Source organism: Tenrec ecaudatus, chromosome 3 (genome assembly GCF_050624435.1).
Source record: "Tenrec ecaudatus isolate mTenEca1 chromosome 3, mTenEca1.hap1, whole genome shotgun sequence".
NCBI classification, from domain to species: Eukaryota; Metazoa; Chordata; class Mammalia; order Afrosoricida; family Tenrecidae; genus Tenrec; species Tenrec ecaudatus.
This window is the reverse complement of record NC_134532.1, coordinates 131,560,211-131,578,184: the sequence shown is the minus strand read 5'-3', so window position 1 is coordinate 131,578,184 and position 17,974 is coordinate 131,560,211. Positions and strand designations below refer to the sequence as shown.

The following is a 17,974-nucleotide window of genomic DNA, read 5'->3' as shown; positions in this document are numbered from 1 at the left end:
GTTGAGGGCAATGAATGTACAAATGTGCTTTACACAATTGATGTATGTATGGATTGCGATAAGAATTGTATGAGCCCCTAATAAAATGATTTTAAAAAGTAAAAAAAGATGTTGGTTCAAAACAAAAACAATACAAAACTAACCATAAAGAAAGGAAGATAGTAAAGAAAGAAAAGATCAAAGTGGATGTCAGAAGAGACTCTGGAACTTGCTCTTCCTTACAGAGTTAGCTCCTACCCAGAGGGACCCTGTGCTCAATAGAAGGAAACTCTGCACAGCCCTGTGCCCATCTCACAAGTGTTCTGATGCTGGAACCTATCGATGCAGCCACTGGGTCCACCCATCTCATTTTTTGTTGCCCTTCCATTTGGCCAAACATGATGTCCTTCTCCAGAGACTAGGTGGCCTGACAATGTGTCCAATGTATGTCAGATGAAATCTTGGCATCCTTGCCTCTAAAGAGCACTCCAACCCAGACTGGCTAGTCCTTTTAGCAGTCTATGGTACTTTCAATATTCTTCTCCAGCACCACAATTCCAAGGCATCAATTCCTCTTGGGTCTTCCTTATTCAATATCTAACAACTCCCACGTGCATAAGGCTTGGGTCAGGCACACCGTTGCCCTGGAAGAAGTGGTGAAGGCAAAGTGCTGACCAGAACATTTAAAAGGGGAGTCTGAGGATACAGAGTAAACGATAATAATGAAAGGTGCAAACACCTAGGCAGGGGTCCTCAAACTACGGCCCGTGGGCCACATGCAGCCCACAGAGGACATTTATCCGGCCCGCCGGGTGTGTTTGCCCCATTTGTTTTTTACTTCAAAATAAGATATGTACAGTGTGCATAGGAATTTTTCATAGTTTTTTTTAACTCTAGTCTGGCCCTCCAATGGGTCTGAAGGACAGTGAACTGACCCTCTGTTTAAAATGTTGAGGACCCCTGACCTAGAGTAAGAAAAGCAAACAAAAATGATTAGGCACAGCACATCTTAAATTGAAAGAACTCAAGATCTAATTCAAACCTTATTTAAGTTGCAATAATGGAAAGTTCTCTGGGGAAAATATGGAATGGTGCTAGAGGAAATATTGAAAGTTCTCCGAAATACAAAAGAACAAACACGTATGTCTTGGGAGAAGTCCGGTCAGAATGCTCCGTAGAGGCAAAATGGCAAGGCTTTGTCTCACGTTTGTTGGACATGATGTCAGAAGAGACCAGCCCCTGGGGCATGACATCACGCTTGGTGAAATAGAGGGCAACAAAGAAGTGATGGATCTGGACAAGTTGGGCGGCCACCGGGGCTTCCACAGTGGACTCAAACTTAAGACCCATTTTGAGGACGGGAAGGAGCTCACAGTGTTTTGTTTTCTCACACAGCGCTTCTCTTAGGAGGAACTGACTTGAAAGTGCTTAAGGACAATGACACATGTGTGCCATAACATTCCTCAATATTCAAAAGTGGTGCATATTTTTCTTCTTTTCTTCAAAACCACTCCACTCATACTGAGTACTTACCGGTTACTCTTCATCACTCTTCATCATTGAACCCTACAGATGGCGTCGGGTAAATGTTGGCTTGGTAACTGCAAGGCCTGTGGTTCCGACACACCCAACAAAGGGCTGTGTGTGCCCCGTAGCACATTGGGCCGCTAGGAATTAGAGTTGAATTGAGGTCAATGGGTTAGTTTGGGGTCCTAATTGTCAACACTAATATGTGGTTCTTTCTTGCAGGGTTTGAACTTGAAAAGACTGGAGGCAGTCCAGGGAGGGAGAGAGGTAAGCACGTCTAAGGGAGAGGGTCCAAGGAGAGCATGGCTGCAGGTTGCGTTGCTGGGCTGTGGCTGGGCATGGGCGCGGTTGCGGAGGATGGTGGCAGTGCTGGGGACGTTCTGAAAAGAAACTTTGTGCTTATGTGCTTTCGTTCAATTCGTCAAAGGACATGCTGCACACACTTCCCTAAAGGCTTTGTCTGGGGGTGCTCCTCCGAGGCCCAAGGACGGCTTGGTCGTTGGGTTAGGCACGTGATGTTTCCGTTATACACAGCAGCAGGCCTCTAAGGAAGCCAACATCAGCATGCGGGTCTCAAAATAGTTGCCTAAGAAGTTAGAGCATCTCTAATAGCTCCGACATGTGATTCCATCTCGTGATCTTCGCTCTGCTCTGAGAAGCCACAGCTGTGGGCTGTTGGGCTGGCACACCTTAGTAGATAGGATGAAATAGCTCTGGGAAGTCTGAGAATTCCAGGACTTCCTTCAATTCTTGCCTCTCTGGAATGCCTTACAAAGTGCAGAACTTTGAATAGGAACTCAACACATCCTTGCACATTATTATTCTCTTTCTCTAATTGCATGTGGATACTTACTTTGATTAAGAGACGTTCTTTGCTGAAAATATAGATTCTGTACTTTATTCTGTGATATGAGTGCCTGGGACCTGGGGGATTGCCATTCACTAAATCAGTTTTTTTCTTGCGTAGAAATAATTTTAATTTTGTGGGATCGACATAACAATTTTTGCGGCAAACCTGCAGGTATTTTGTCTTGTGCAATGAGGGAATAAGCTTCCCCTGGCCTGGTGTGTCTTCTCTTTCTACAGATACAGATTTATTCACTATTAACTCAATGGTGTTTGTCCCCAATGCCTACCGTTTTCATTTCCTTTGTAAGTTTGTGATAGTTTGTATTTTAGCCCCTAGTTGACTTATCCTGTGGGGTCTCACTCCACCTTTCTGTGCCATTTTCCATCGAGAAGCATCGATTACCTTCAAAGGGAACACAATAATAGTTGGTTCGTATTGGCAGAAGGGCTGGAGAGGAGAATTATAGATGCAACTTTAGATATATTTTATGTTTTAGGAAAGCAAGATAATAAGGACGCAGTTTTCAGTTATGACAGAGTAGGAGGAAATATGCGCTCGGTAAGGCAGTCCTCAGAAGCGTTGTCAGTTTTGTTCAGGTAAATTATTTTGCACAGATATGACCAAAATGAATCTACTTGGTGGAAGAACTTCACTCGTCACTTCCAGTTCATACCCCGGCAGTCGGGCCATCACCCATCTGCACAGATTTAGTGCCTTTGGGGCATACAATTGTAGTCATCTACATTTCACTGTAATACCTCAGTCAATAAACAATTATGCGACAGCAGAAGGAGACATAAATTCCTGGGTCTGTTTACTGGCCTTGCTAAATGGTACTAAAATTCTTCATGTTTCTTCAACAATTTGTAGATGTAGGGAATGTCTCATTATTCTATTTGCCATAAGAAAAAGTTTGGTTTTTCATCCAAACCATTTTATCAAACAATTCAAATATCATACCATTCCACAGTTAAAGCATAGCAAGCAGTGTTGTACAATTGCTACCATATCAGTTTCAAAATATCGTCTTCCTTCTTAGACTCCTGGATATCAGCTCCCTGTTACCTCCCCACCCCACAGCCATCCCTCCTGGAAACACTTACTCTCCTTGTTGTCTCTGTAGATACACCCATCCTGGGTTTCATATACCAAAAATATAGAAAAACACACAACAGAGAGTGAGGATGGCTCCCAGCAGTAACAAAATACAACAGAGTTAAACCCAATATGAAAAAAATACAGAAAATATTAAAAACCAGATCAAGTCCAAAGTGTATCATAAGGGAGAACAGGTGACGATGTTTTATAGGAAAAGTTAGTTCTTCTTGAAACTGCTTAATCAATTGTAGGTCAAATTCTTAGTCACTTACAATTTGATGTCTGTATGGATGTACATAGAGAAGTGATATTTGATTAATGCCATTTTCTTTAGATTAGTGGGAAAATTATGAAAAGGGTAAAATATGTAAACCAATGATTATCAATGCCTTCTCATTTTGATATTCCCAATGTATCAAAGAAGAAGGAAACCAGTGATACCTATGTTTTTACCTAGGTCTATATATTTATCTATAAAAAGAAAGATTTTATATTGAGAAATGGCTTACACAGTTGCAGAAGTGAACGAGTCCAGTCTGAGTCAAGGCAGATTACAAGCTCATGGTCAGATGCTACACTGATGCTTCTCCTGACTTGCATAGGCTTGGGTTCTGACAAACTTGCAATCAGAAGGAATATCCCAGGCCAGAAGCTACAGAAGAAGGTGGATCCAAGTCATCTAGATGCAGCAAAAATGGCAGATCCCTAATGGCTTCTGAGATCTGTGAGCAATATGGCAGGATATTCGTTCAAATTAAAAACAAACAACAAACTATCAATGAGCTAAATGCACATTCTCGATTCAGCAAAAAGCCTGCAAACCTATCTACAGTGTCCACTTATATAGGAAGTAAGAAATGGCCCTTTAATTGCATTAAGTCTGTGTAAGGAAGTTGCTTGGCTATTGACACCAGAGTCTGTCTGATTACAGACTTATGGACTTGATGACATTCTGTTAGATTTGCCAAATCACTGGGCTCTTGGCCCAGCCAAGTGGACACACAATCTTTCACAGTAAAGCTCTATACTTAACATTCAAAAAATACTTCACTTCCTCTTAGGGCAGCATTGGGCTAGCAAACATATTTCTATTCAGCCTGACTCTTCATGTAGATTTTCCCCACGACTATGCAGATTAACACAAGTCCCAGTGGAGTTAAAATAGATAACTATAATGAACAGAGGTCTTGCTCCAACTTAGAGGAAAGGCCTGATGCTCTTCTCCCCCCAACTAATCAATGAGAACGCTACAGAGAACAGTTTTATTCTGACACACATGGGGATGCTATGAGTCCGAACTGACTACAAGAAAACTGGTTTGGTTTGAAGCCTGACATGACTGATAATAATTATAAAGTCGAGAAGTAGCTAATAAAGACACAAAATGCATCGTTGTTAATTCCAGCAACAATCCTTGAGCACAGTCTGGGATATTCCCATGGATTCAAGGCTGTACATATTTCAGGAAGCAGACTGTCATTCCTTGTGCCACACAGTGGCAGTGGGTTCAAATGGCAGGCTTTTCAGGTAGCAGAGAAGCACTTCAGTCACTGAGTCCCAGGGGCTCCTTCGTAACGAGGTGTCTTACATCGTGAGAACTTCACTGTGAAGTCTCAAGTAGATAATCTGTAAACAGAAGGTCTAATTACTATGTTACAAGTCTTGTAACTTCTGTTGCTTAAGAAGTGTGACATCGTCTCTGATTTCTGTTTGCTGCATTCTATTAATATGTGTACATTTCAAAGCTAAACAATATACTTCTGATTATGTCAAATGGAAATTGGTGGCTGTTTTTTAAACCTTACAGAAAACATGTTCCTAGATAGTCTCATCCTAATGCTATTAAGATCGGTAAATAGTTGATGACAATGATTACTTCATAAGATGAATTAATTTGTTTTGGTTCAAATGACAACATATTCCCAATAGGTAATGATGGAAAAAATACGAGGGCCCATTCCCAAATATTTATAAGGTGGTTTAAGGAGTGTCATTAAAGTGCCCTATTTACTTTTTGAGATAATGACAATAGTTAAAGTATGCATGGAAAATTGAAGCAGTAATATGCTATTTAGCTAAGTGGTAAATACTATTAAAAAGCTAATTGCTAGACAGAAAGCTCAAATTTGAACATTGCATGCTGTACAAAAATATAAATTAAGAATGGATTAAAATGCAAATTAGCATTCCGGAGGAGCTAGAGATGAATACTACCTAAAGCACTGGTGTTATTGTGATGTTTTAAAGTAAAATAGATACTTGTATCCAAAACTGTTAAGTTAGCATTTCTATATATTGTACATGAATATTGTGTGCATAAAGTGAAGGACACTGGCCATATGCAATAATGAGCATGTTTAAAAGTGAAGATTAATGGAATGCTGTCTAAAGTGTGATTACTGAATGATATTTCTAGCTGGTTGCAACTAAAATTCTTGCCTCCAACGAGACCATAATAGTCATGAAAAAATCAGCGATACATTATGTTTCTTTCCTTATGAATTGCTATTCTAGTATATAATGCTCTGATATTTAAATGTGGTCAAATCCAAGCTTCCATCAATCAGTTTTCTTAGAAGGATATATAATGGTTTATTTTCCAAAGTATAACTTTTAGTTATCTGGTTAAATATCCAATTTTATTTATTGGTAAAATATTCCTTGTCTAATAATGAGCAATGGCCGTGAATATGTGTGCAAGTAGGTAATCATTGTGGATGGCGGACTGTGTGCCGTCATCCTAGCTTAGAAATCATCAACAGTTTAGAATACCGAGAATCTAAACACACATGATCTATGACTTCTTACCATGGATTAAGAGGGCTAATTTAAATATTTGATTTCTTAATCAGGCTTATATATTTACTTTCACAAATTCTACTAAATATGCTACATGAATATGAGAGGCAGGGAATGGTTCATAGTAAACTTGTCTTTTAAGTATGTTGTTTGAAGATAGACAATTTCCAGAAGCATAGAGGCTGAAAAAAAAAATAGAATGCATTTTTATAATTATCAATGAATACTTCTACTTAATTTACAAATTTCTGATTTTCTAGAATGGTGCATACAATAAATAAGCACACATTCATATTAGTTCAAATTTAACATTTAAATTAAAACTTTCATGCCATCATAAAATACACTTCCTATACATCTGAAATGAAATCAACCTTGTGAATAATGCTGGGAACATTTTCAGAGATAGGACCAGGACACATTATAAACATATTCATCCCTTGTTGTGTTTCTAGATCATTTTTATTTGGTCATAGTTGACTGTGTCACTTACATTTTAAATTTCAACTTTTCAATATAGATTGCAAGTAGAAACAGATTAAGATGGGATGCAGAGTTCAGATAAAGCAGATATTTCATAGGTTTAAAATAGATAATAGAGAATGTGTCATTCTCAAGAAAACCATGAAGCATGCCTTGCCACCTGTTCTCTGTTTTGACCCCAACGTGCATCACTGACTGTCTCCGATGGGCTACAGGGATCCAATCATCTGTTTCCTGTGCCCAAAGCCATAAGTGGGAAGTTATGAGTCCTTCCAACCTCTGAAACTTAGAGACACAACTACACAACTGGACAGACCCACTTGAACAAATGTTTATAAAACATATTTAATTCAAGGCTATTTTCCCCAATTAATTTTTAGGTGAGAACACACTGTATTGTTCAAAATTGTTTCCCTTGTTTTATGTGAATAAACTTAATCATTAAATTCCCAAGATTGCCTATGATATGCATTGTTGTTTGAAATTACAACATCTTCAAGAAAGCAATTGCATTACATGCTGATGTTTTAGCTTGTAGCTTTGGTAAAATGCCTGGGTAGATGCTGCATTGTTCTTTCCATGGAAATGTGTATGTTCCAAAGTTTAATCTGAGTACAAAAGGGAAGGTATTCAGAAATTGGGATAATAATAGTCAGAGTATTTCAAAAATATATGATACATTAATGCAATCAATATTTCAAGTGGAAGAAAATTTTAAAAATCAACCAATGAGTTATCTTTCCAAAATAAGCTTAACACAAGCTTATTTCTTGAGAACTCATTCTTCCTTTTCTTAGGTCCCCCAGACAACAAAAGAGGGTTATTTTATTTTTTTTAATTTTTTTTTTTAACAATTTATTGGGGCTGATACAATTCTTTACACAGTTCATACATATACATACATCAATTGTATAAAGCACATCTGTACAGTCTTTGCCCTAGTCATTTTTTTTCTCTTTTCTTCTTTTACATTTTATTAGGGACTCCAACAACTCTTACCACAATCCATACATATACGTACATCAATTGTATAAAGCACATCCATACATTCCCTGCCCCAATCATTCTCAAGGCATTTGCTCTCCACTTAAGCCCCTTGCATCAGGTCCTCTTTTCCCCCCCGCCCCTCCCTCCCCTTTCCCCCCTCCCTCATATGCCCTTGGTAATTCATACCTCGTTATTTTGTCATATATTGCCCTATTCGGGGTCTCCCTTCCCCCCTTCTCTGCTGTCCCTCTCCCAGGGAAGAGGTCACATGTGGATCCTTGTAATCAGTTCCCCCTTTCCAACCCACTCACCCTCCACTCTCCCAGCATCGTCCCTCACACCCTTGGTCCTGAAGGTATCATCCACCCTGGATTCCCTGTACCTCCAATCCTCATATGTACCAGTGTACAGCCTCTGTCCTATCCAGCCCTGCAAGGTAGAATTCGGATCATGGTAGTTGGGGGGAGGAAGCATCCAGGATCTGGGGGAAAGCTGTGTTCTTCATCAATACTACCTCACACCCTAGTTAACCCATCTCCTCTCCTAAGCCCCTCTATGAGGGGATCTCCATTGGCCGACACTTGGGCCTTGGGTCTCCACTCTGCACTTCCCCCTTCATTTAATATAATATATATACACATACATATATACATATACACATATATACACATACATACACACACATATCTTTTTTTTTTTTTTTGCATGATGCATTATATCTGGTCCCTTGGGCACCTCGTGATCGCACTGGCCGGTGTGCTTCTTCCATGTGGGCTTATTTTTAAGGTTTAAAAGATTGAGTTTTAAGATTAAACCAAAAATGAAGAAGATGTATCATTTCAGGAAATAAGAGGTAGCTAAGAATATTGCAGTGCTATTGTTCCCATAAAATCTGACATTTTTTGTAAACTTGAAATTCCAGAAGATAATTATACGTTTTTCATGTCTTTTGTATTAAATAAATAATTTGCTACAGGAAATAGATGGTGATCACCTGTTATTTTAAATAATAACATACTTCAATTTTAATGTTTCCTTTTGTGCCTATATCTAAAATAAGATTTTCTCTAATTTTGTATTCCTGCTCAGCTTTACTATACTACTCTCATTTGTTGTTGAATTTTCCTTGGATGAAGTTTCTTTTATAACCTTAGTGATGAAGCTATTTTTAGGGAGGGTAATGTTCTCCTTTAAGGTATAAAAGCAAAGACAAAGTTAGTTCTTTCTTTTATAACTAGACTTTTTCAATGGTTCAATGCCTGCAATTTGCCACTAAGGTGTCTCTGATTTACGGTATGAATTTGAAATAAAAGGACCTTCTAAGAATTTAGTAAAAAATAAAATATAGCTTTTTTTGGTTTCCCTTCCCGGAATTGACTGTCAATAAAGGAAGTGAAAGATCTTTGTGCTTATAAATCAATATTACCTTTAACAAGACTACATATAATATTATTCTTCTTTTAAAACTTGTTGAGAAGATAAAATGAGTTAAAAGTTCTTTGAACTGTGCCAAGTCCATCAAAATAATTCAGCAGATTAAAACTGTTACCATTATAGGGGCCCTTTTGGTGTGTAAAAGTTATGCTTTGGCTGCTAATTGCAGCGTCAGCAATTCAAGACCACCGCCTGCTCCTTGAGAGCCAAGATGGGACTTTCTACCCTCATACCAGAGTAGTCTCAAAATCCACTGGGTCATTTCTGCCCGTTCTTTAGGGTTGCTCTTAGTCAGTGTCAGCGTGAAAGTAGTGAGTTTTGTTATGGTCGTGGGAGTGGTGTTATGATTATTATACATACCATCTGCTCTTCTTTGACATTTCCCCAAGTCACAGATAGTTTGAATGTCATGTTATTATGGGAGGTAATTCTCTGTGTGGCTTAACCTTTAACATGAAAGTCCATGTTATGCAAAATCAAGCCTGACTCTTAATAGACTTTAGATTCTTGATTTTAAAATGACAAGTTTTAAGTTGAGGCAACAAAATCTATTTATAATCTATTGTCAAAATGCCCAAATCCTTAAATCTATATTTCATACTTTTGATAAGAGAAAAATGTCTTTACTATGTGTTGTGTTACTTATGGAGGGCAGTGCATATGATCTAGGGATTTTGTAAGCTATTTTCCACATCCTTCATATTTTCTGAGAGATTAACAAGTTAGTTTGTGAAGATATTTTTAAATGTTTGTAAACCATTGATATTTCAAGAGACTACCAAAAAAGAAATTGGTCTATCAAGCACAATGAGATTCACCAGAGTAATAGTTTAGTAGTACCTCCAAATGAGAAAAAGGTTTACAAAAGAAGTACTCACCGTTTAAATGTTTACATTTATTTTGGAAATTTTGACTGCTATTCTGGCTGAGATATTTTAGAGTAGGCACATAGTGATGGAGTCATATTTCCCAAGAGAATCAGAGAGAGAGAGAGAATAATGGAGCCAGCAGAGCTAGATGTAAGGTCAGCACTGTGAGTGAATAAAAGAAACTTTAGATATAGGAAATGCATTGCATTCTTAGAACCCTCGAAAATAAAATTCACCCTGTTGTAAACAACTACTTGAACCCTTATCAATCCCACCAAGCAACTATTCAATAGACATATCCACATCAACGTTTTCCAAAGCAGATATAGAAATTTCAGAACATATGGAATTGATGGTATGACCCCGTTAAGAGAAAAGCGCACATGAGATCAAACATAAAGTAAGCAGGAATTTGACCTGGAAGCTAAAATTGACCGAGAAGATGACAGAAATGTTTTGTTCAGCCAACCTTTTGTCTATAATAAATGCCCGAAGACCGTTGTCAGTAACTGAGGGCCTGACCAACTCCCTGTCTCCAAGGAAAGTGAAACTAAGTGAAACAAATACATAATTGGAGAATGGTCTCAAAGATTTTGAAAATACATCAAGGTAACATTTATCTGAAAGATAACCACCTGACATCTTTCGAATTACACCTGGAAAGAATATGCTTCACAGTCGCCTATATGACATCAAAGAGGCACCATTTCCCACCAACAATGGGCAAGTCAATGACTAGAAACAGGAAATCGAGAGTGGACATGGAGAGAAAGCAGTCTCGTGGCGGAGATTACAACCCGTGTCAGGAAACAATTTATGCATGGCTGATTTGCTGTGTGGACTTTCACCAAAAGCTCACGGAATTTAATAATAGTATCTGAATTTTAATAATACTTGCTGTTCGCTCTTCTCCTATTGACTCATTACTTTTGGTCAGTAGAAGAGCAAGTGTTCAACAGGTATAGTTCGCTGAAGTTGGGTTTGCTGTTTGGCAGAAGAAAGTGCTGCTTAGTCCTGCACAATGCACGAGCCTTGCTATGACTGCATTCAAAGGTCCCTCGTGGAGAGGACATTTCAGACTTGGTGAATTGAAGACTTACTAAAGAGTATTCTCATTCTTGGAGGGAAATACCTAGCATTTGGGAGGCTGTCTGAATACAAGCCTTTCCTCACTATTGTGGCTCGAGAGATCCCTGAATGGGAGACTTAACAGGCCTCAGAGGAACCTGTTCTCGTGACTGGGTTTCATCAGATCTCCCCCTTGTCTCCAGAAGTCTGAATTGTGAATTCACCAAAGACCACAAAGCACACACTTGATGATCTACTAAAATGAAATTTATCAGACCACTGCAGTGACTACATGTCAGTGACTACATGTCAGTGACTATAAGCCAACTCATAGAAACCCTCTGTAGACCATCTGTATTCACCTCGTGTTTCTGCACCATCCTCACAAGGGTTATGCTTTAGCCCATTGGGTAGCCACTGTGCAAAAGATAGCTCGCTGTGGTCTTCCTAGTTTTTCCTTGACCCTCTACCCTGACAAGTATGATGTCCTTTGCTGATAACTTGTCCAAAGTATATGAGAAGTCTCTCCATCCTTATTCCTATATAGAATTTTAATAAGTCTCTAAATAGGGAAGTTAGAGAAATACATTAGGAAGTTAGGATCAGGGTAACCACCCATTTTATCCTGTTGGACAGGGTAGAACTTTCCCATAGGCTATCCAAGGTGATCATCAGAAACGTATTGGCACATGTTTCTCCCATGCAGTGGCTCCTAGGTTCGTTAGCTGCCAATGCTTTCACTGCTGAATCACCAGGTCCCCTTAAAACCTGGTCCTTTATACAGGGAATCCAGGACAGATAACCCTGTTGGGACCAATGTTGAGAGTAGCCATACCAGGAGGGGAAGAGGAAGGTGGGGGAGAAAAGGGATGCTGATCCCAATGATCTATCTATAACCCCCTCCCAGGGGACAATAGAAAAGTGGGTAGAGGGAGACATTGGTCAGTGTAAGACATGAAAAAATAATAATAATTTATAAACTATCAAGAGTTCCTGAGGGAGCAATGGTGAGGAGGGAGGGGGAAATGAGAAGCTGATGCCAAGGGCTCAAGTAGAAAGAAAATGTTTTGAAAATGATGATGGCAACAAATGTACAAATGTACTTGGTACAGTGGATGGATAGATTGTGATAAGATTTGTATGAGCCAACAATAGAATAATTTTTTAAAAGGGATACCATATATAATCATGTATAAGCCAAGTTTTTCAGCATATTTTTAATGCAGTTTTGTGGTAAAATTAGATGCCTTGGCTTATATTTGGATCGGCTTATATTCAAGTATACACAGTAAGTTAAAAAATCTATAAATTATTATTGTTTTGTCATATCTTACACTGTCCGATGTTTCATCAAGGGTTCATGAGAGAGGGGGGAGTGGGGAGGTAAGCGGAAAATGAGGAGCTGATATCAAGAGCTCAAATAGAAAGCACATGTTTTGAGAATGATGATGGCTACAAATGTACAAATGTACAAATGTGCTTGACACAATAGATGTATGTATGAATTGTGATGAGTTGTACAAGCCCCCAATAAAATGATTTAATAAAAAACCCCCAACCTGGTACTCTATCTTACATGTAATAAGCATGCAATAAATGTTTGTTGAGTTGAATATTGATTTTCCTTAAGATCAATAATTGTTGGAGCTGGAGAACCTTTGCTAGTTCCTTTTAACATGTATCTTTCTGCATTACTGTTTCAATTTATAATTCTATATACAAGTACAATAAATAAATAAATAAATTCCATCTTGTGTACTTCTTTTATACCTTACAGAAAATGCAAGTGTTGATAATAGCTGACAACATTTTGATTGACTTTGAGGCATACAGTTTTTAAATAGCGAGAAGAGAAATGATACAGCCTCATTTTATGAGGAAATATTTTAAATGTGGTGACGTTAAATTTTTTCTCTCCAAATTTTATAATTGTAAAGCATTTTAAAATACGTTTGTGCTACGACATGATTCAACCCCACTTAAAGTGCTAATTACCAATTTACCTTTTTTTGTTGAATAATGCATAGTCGTCAGGCATTTAGCATGTTCTTTTTCTATGGTCTGTAATTCCCTTTGGACAAATGAGGCTAATTCCGGTGCAGAGAGGATTAATTTACTGCCCCAAATTTTATAATGCCTGCATATTTTCATATATTGATTTTGAAATGAATGTTAAATTGTATTTAAACTAATCTGTGATTATTAAGGCAGGATGTTCTTAATATAGGAAGTAATATATGAATACATGGACCAAGAGATTAAGCTTTAGCACATTCAAAAATTTAGTAAGAAAAAAATCAAATTAATTGATTGGAAATGTATCTCTGTTAATTTTTATTCCTCTGAGAAGAGCTGAAAGAATAAGGGAATAATTTGTATCTTAAAATGAAAATTGAGGTTATATGTATTTTAGGAGGCCATACATTTGCAGGTAGTTAAGTGATGAAATAGTGCGAATAAGTATTCTTTTCCAACCTGACAATGCTACAGTGTAAAGTTAATATCCTACATTTGTGAGGTGGACGGTAATAATAAAACATCAAACCAAACTGGGCTCACTTCCCGGAAAATTACCAAAGCAAGGAATATCTGTATCAGCAGATTAGAAAAGAGAGAAAATGGGGAAAAAAGAAGAGAATAAAAGAAAACCGAAAATATTGTTGTTGTTGTTAAATAAGGAGATAGCCCTATTTATTGGGTTGAGGAGAAAAAGCTGTCTCTTTTATATACAGTCAAATAAAAATATTTCTTGAGACCTCAGAAGGACTATCCTAAATGCAGAGTAGAGTTTTATATTATGAAAGAAATTCAAATTCTTTCATATAATTGTAGCCCAAGCTTTTGGAGCACTGCTTCTTTATTTAAGTTGTGTGTTTTAAAAAGTTATGTTCTGGCTGAGTTGAAATATTCTGATTCATTAAGCTATTTTCAAATCCAGTTTATCATCTAAGCATGTGTCTGTAATTTGCTGATTTGGTTTTGACAAAAGGTAAACCTAGTTCTCAGTGAGGATTTACTAGTTATGTGATGATCTTTTCCCAGATTCTGAGTTGTCTAATGGCCACTTCTCTTTGGCTTTGCGGTGGTTTTCCTGGGAAATCTCACATACTCTGGGCGTGATGTATGCATGCTGGACCCTGATGTTTCCTAAACCTGGATCTCTGGAAGAGATACAGAACCATGTTACTCCTTTCTCCGTGAGTGCGTGTTAGGAGAGGAGGCCTGGTGCACAGGGGTTATGCACTGGAATGCGTACTGCAGGCCAGCAGTTCTAAGCTACCAGCCTCCCCCCAGGAGTAAGATGGGCCTGTCTACTCCCATAAAGAGTTACAGTCTCGGTAATCCACAGGGGAATGTTCTCCCCTGTCCTCTAGGGCCCCTTTGAGTGGGTAGAAACTCGAAGACAGTGAGGTTCTTTCTTTTCTTTTTTTTAGTTTTACAAATATGCCTGAAGACAGGGAATCCATAATTTTCATCTTATCTCTTTTCTGCTCTATAAACCAGTTCCATCTGCTCTTCTGTTTCAATCACACATGCAGAAAACAGAATCTACTTCGATGATCTTTTTCTCCCTTGAATTCCATATTTACAGTAGAATCTCAATTCAACTTCAAATATCTGTCAGTGGTATTTCTTACGATCTGCCTCAACTCAAGGATCCCCTTCAAGATGCCTAGGGAAATGTGTTCCACTGCTAGTCTAATGGTTGAAGGCTCGAGTTCACCCGCAGGGGTCTGGAAAAAAAGGCCTGGTGATCTCCTTCCAAAGTAGCAGCCACTGAAAACCTGGAGTACAGTTCTGTGCCGACAGGTGAGATGTTGCCATCATTCAGAGTGGCCTAGTAGACAACTGGTTTCAGTACCCGAATTCCCACCCAGAGAGTCTGAATATTCACCACCTCTCAAAGCAAAGGACTGCAATTTCCTAGTAGGCTCCAGCGACTCTGATTTCTCCTATCACTATCCTCCACCATGCTGCGGACAGGTACTTATGAGCTTTTCAAGCTGGAAACAAACAAAAAAAGTCACTTCTTCTTTGTCGTACGCTGATAAGATTTAAACTCCTGCGCTTATCAACCCAAACTTGCTTTCGTTGGTAGCTCCATATTGCCCCATCTCTTCTACAGCTAAACTGTAATGAGGGTGTTTTATTCTTCTTTTCAAACCAGTACAAATGCTACCTCCTTCAGCAGAGTCAGTTATCCATTCGGTAGCACATTAGCACTAATTTTTATTGCTCTTGTAGAAATTATTATACCATTTTATTGTAATTGGTTTATATGTGTCTGCTTTCCCAAAGTCAGAATTTCTCTAGGGCAGCAATTGTGTTGCTTACATCTTTTTATCCCTACAAATGGTGTAAGAGTCTGGCACACTGAGGTGTCTAATAAATAGTTTGCTGCAGGACCACACACCATTTTCTGGTGACCAGGGTGGCATTCGTGAGGGGTGCAGTAGTCACCACTAGATGTCACTAGCATAATTCCGGCGGTTATGTCACACACTAGAAACAACCAGGACCCAGGGCCTCCTCAGCTAGGCTCTGCAGTGCCCAGTGGAACTGCCCCGTGGGGTTTCCAAGGTTCGAGTCCCTACCGGAGCAGAAAGCCTCGTCTGTCTCTGGTGGAGATGTCAGTGGGTTGGTGCTGCTGGTCCTCTGGGTGCCGCCCAGCACGTAGCCCAGCCTGCAAGCAGCAATCAGAGCGGACCTCCTACATACAGATCGTTAGGGGGTAAACGGAGGGCTACAGAATGCAGGGGTTGGGGCGGGGGAGAGGCACACCTCACTGCCATCGATGCATAGCAACCACAGGACACGGTGGCTTTCCGAGACCCGGACTCTGCTCCAGCAGGAAGCCTGTCTGTCCCCAAAGGAGGCCCACGCTGTCGAACTGCTGTAACATTACCCACTGCGCACTCGGGCAAAAATCCAACCAACTCGTGGCCACCGAGTCAACACTGGCTCCTGGTCCCCCTGGAGGACAGTACAGCACTGAGTCGTGGGGGTCCAAGACTGTGGTCAATTTCCGGGAGGCGAGAGCCCTGCCTCTAGCCGTTGCCGTTGCCGGTTCTCCTTCAAACGATCGACTGACATCGAATCAACTCCCGGACGTCTCCAAGGAGGTAGTCCCAGACCACCCCGGGAGGAAGACGATGCCATCTGCTCTCGTAAAGATGTATAACCTGGAGGCCCTATCTCCTGTCATGATACATCAAAATCCATTCGATGGCAGTGAGTGGGTTGGAGAACCTACTAACCCCCTTTTAATAACTCTGTCAAGTCATTATTTTCACAAATCTCCCTGTTGATAGACGCTCAGCGGGATCCAGTAAGTCCTACAGAGCATGATGCAAAAGTGGGATGACAGTCTGGCTCTGTATGTCATCAAAACACTGGATTTCCCTGACAGGCTCTATTGCTTTCCTGATGATTCTGGCCCTAGCTAGCCTCCTGATACTCATTAATTAGTGTCTTTGGTTCTCTAATAAGCTTTGACTAAGTATCAAATGATAATTCAGATAAATCTTGGAAATTAAAATCTGGATTTTGGTTTTGAACAAGAGCAGCTATATTTATATTATATTATGAGAGTTTTGGGGTTTTGTGTGTGTTATGTGTTCAATTAATAACTGATAACGGATTCTTACACAAGATAATGGAGCTTTGCAAGGGGTTGACTTGGCGGCTAATGGTTGGTTTGTGGGTGGAGCTGCCCAGAGACATTTCCAAAGCAAGTCTGTCTAACTCACTTCTGATCAGTCAACTTGTGAAAACCCCATGAAGCACAATTGTAGTACTTTGGTACACATGAGGTTACAATGACCTGTAATAAGCTCAGCAGCAAATGGTATCCTGGTTTTTGTTTGTTTGTTTGTTTTAATTAAAATATCATTTTATTGGGGGCTCTTACAACTCTTATAACATTCCATACATCACTTGTGTCAAACATATTTGTACAGGTTGTCACCATTCTTTTCTAGACAGCGCTTCTTTTTTCGTCCCCCGCCCCATGACCCCGTGATAAATTATAAATTATCTTTATTTTCATATCTTACACCAACTGCTGTCTGCCTTCTCCCATGGTTTCTGTTGTTCATTCCCATGGAGGGGGGTTGTGTGATTATGTGTTTATCATCGCGATCGGTTGTCCCTTCCTCCCATTCTCGCTCCACTTTCCCCCTACCCTTCTGGTATCGCTATTGCCATTCCTGTTCCTGGATTTTGTGTGTCCTGAGCTGTTATCTCTTCTCTGTACCTGTCCACATGCTCTGGTCTAACCAGCAGTGAAATGCAGGACTGGGGTCATGATCATGGGGGCTGAAGAGGTCACAAGGAACCAGAGGAATATTGTGTTTCATTGGTGCTTTACTGAGCCTTGGTTGACTCATCCCTTTCCTGTGCTCCTCTGTGAGGGGATGTCCCATTGTCTACAGATTGTCTTTGAGTCTCTGCTCTGCACCCTCCCCTCCCCCACCTCCCTCTCAACAATATGGTTTGTGTGTGTGTGTGTGTGTGTGTACAAGAACTGGCAATTAAAGTTAGATAGAAACATAAAATACAATCCCTACCTTGGGAATCTCTCTCCCATGGAGTCGCTGGTGGGCTTAAAAGGTTGAGCAACATATAATCACTAAGCAACATATAATCTCCAAGGAACCTGGTTGATGTAGTGGTTTGGTGTTGTGTTGCTAACTGCAAAGTCAGTAGTTCAAAACCACCAGCTGCTCTGAGAGAAAAAGATGAGTTTTTTTTTTACTACTATAAAGAGTTCTAATCTTAGGAACACAGAAGGGCAGTTCTACCTTGTTCTATAGGGTCACTATGAGCTGGCATTGACTTGATGGCTGTATGTACCTTCAAGCTGCTTAAATATCCATTG

At 39.6% G+C, this 17,974-nt stretch overlaps 1 protein-coding gene across 1 annotated transcript in view; it reads left to right on the top strand.

The window, feature by feature from the left end:
* CCSER1 (coiled-coil serine rich protein 1) overlaps window positions 1–17,974 on the top strand; it is a 1,235,863-nt gene that overhangs the window by 751,581 nt on the left and 466,308 nt on the right. The window contains exon 9 of the mRNA XM_075544883.1: window positions 1,729–1,773. Coding sequence (XP_075400998.1) covers window positions 1,729–1,773 — 45 coding nt within the window. The remainder of the gene's footprint in view (window positions 1–1,728; window positions 1,774–17,974) is intronic.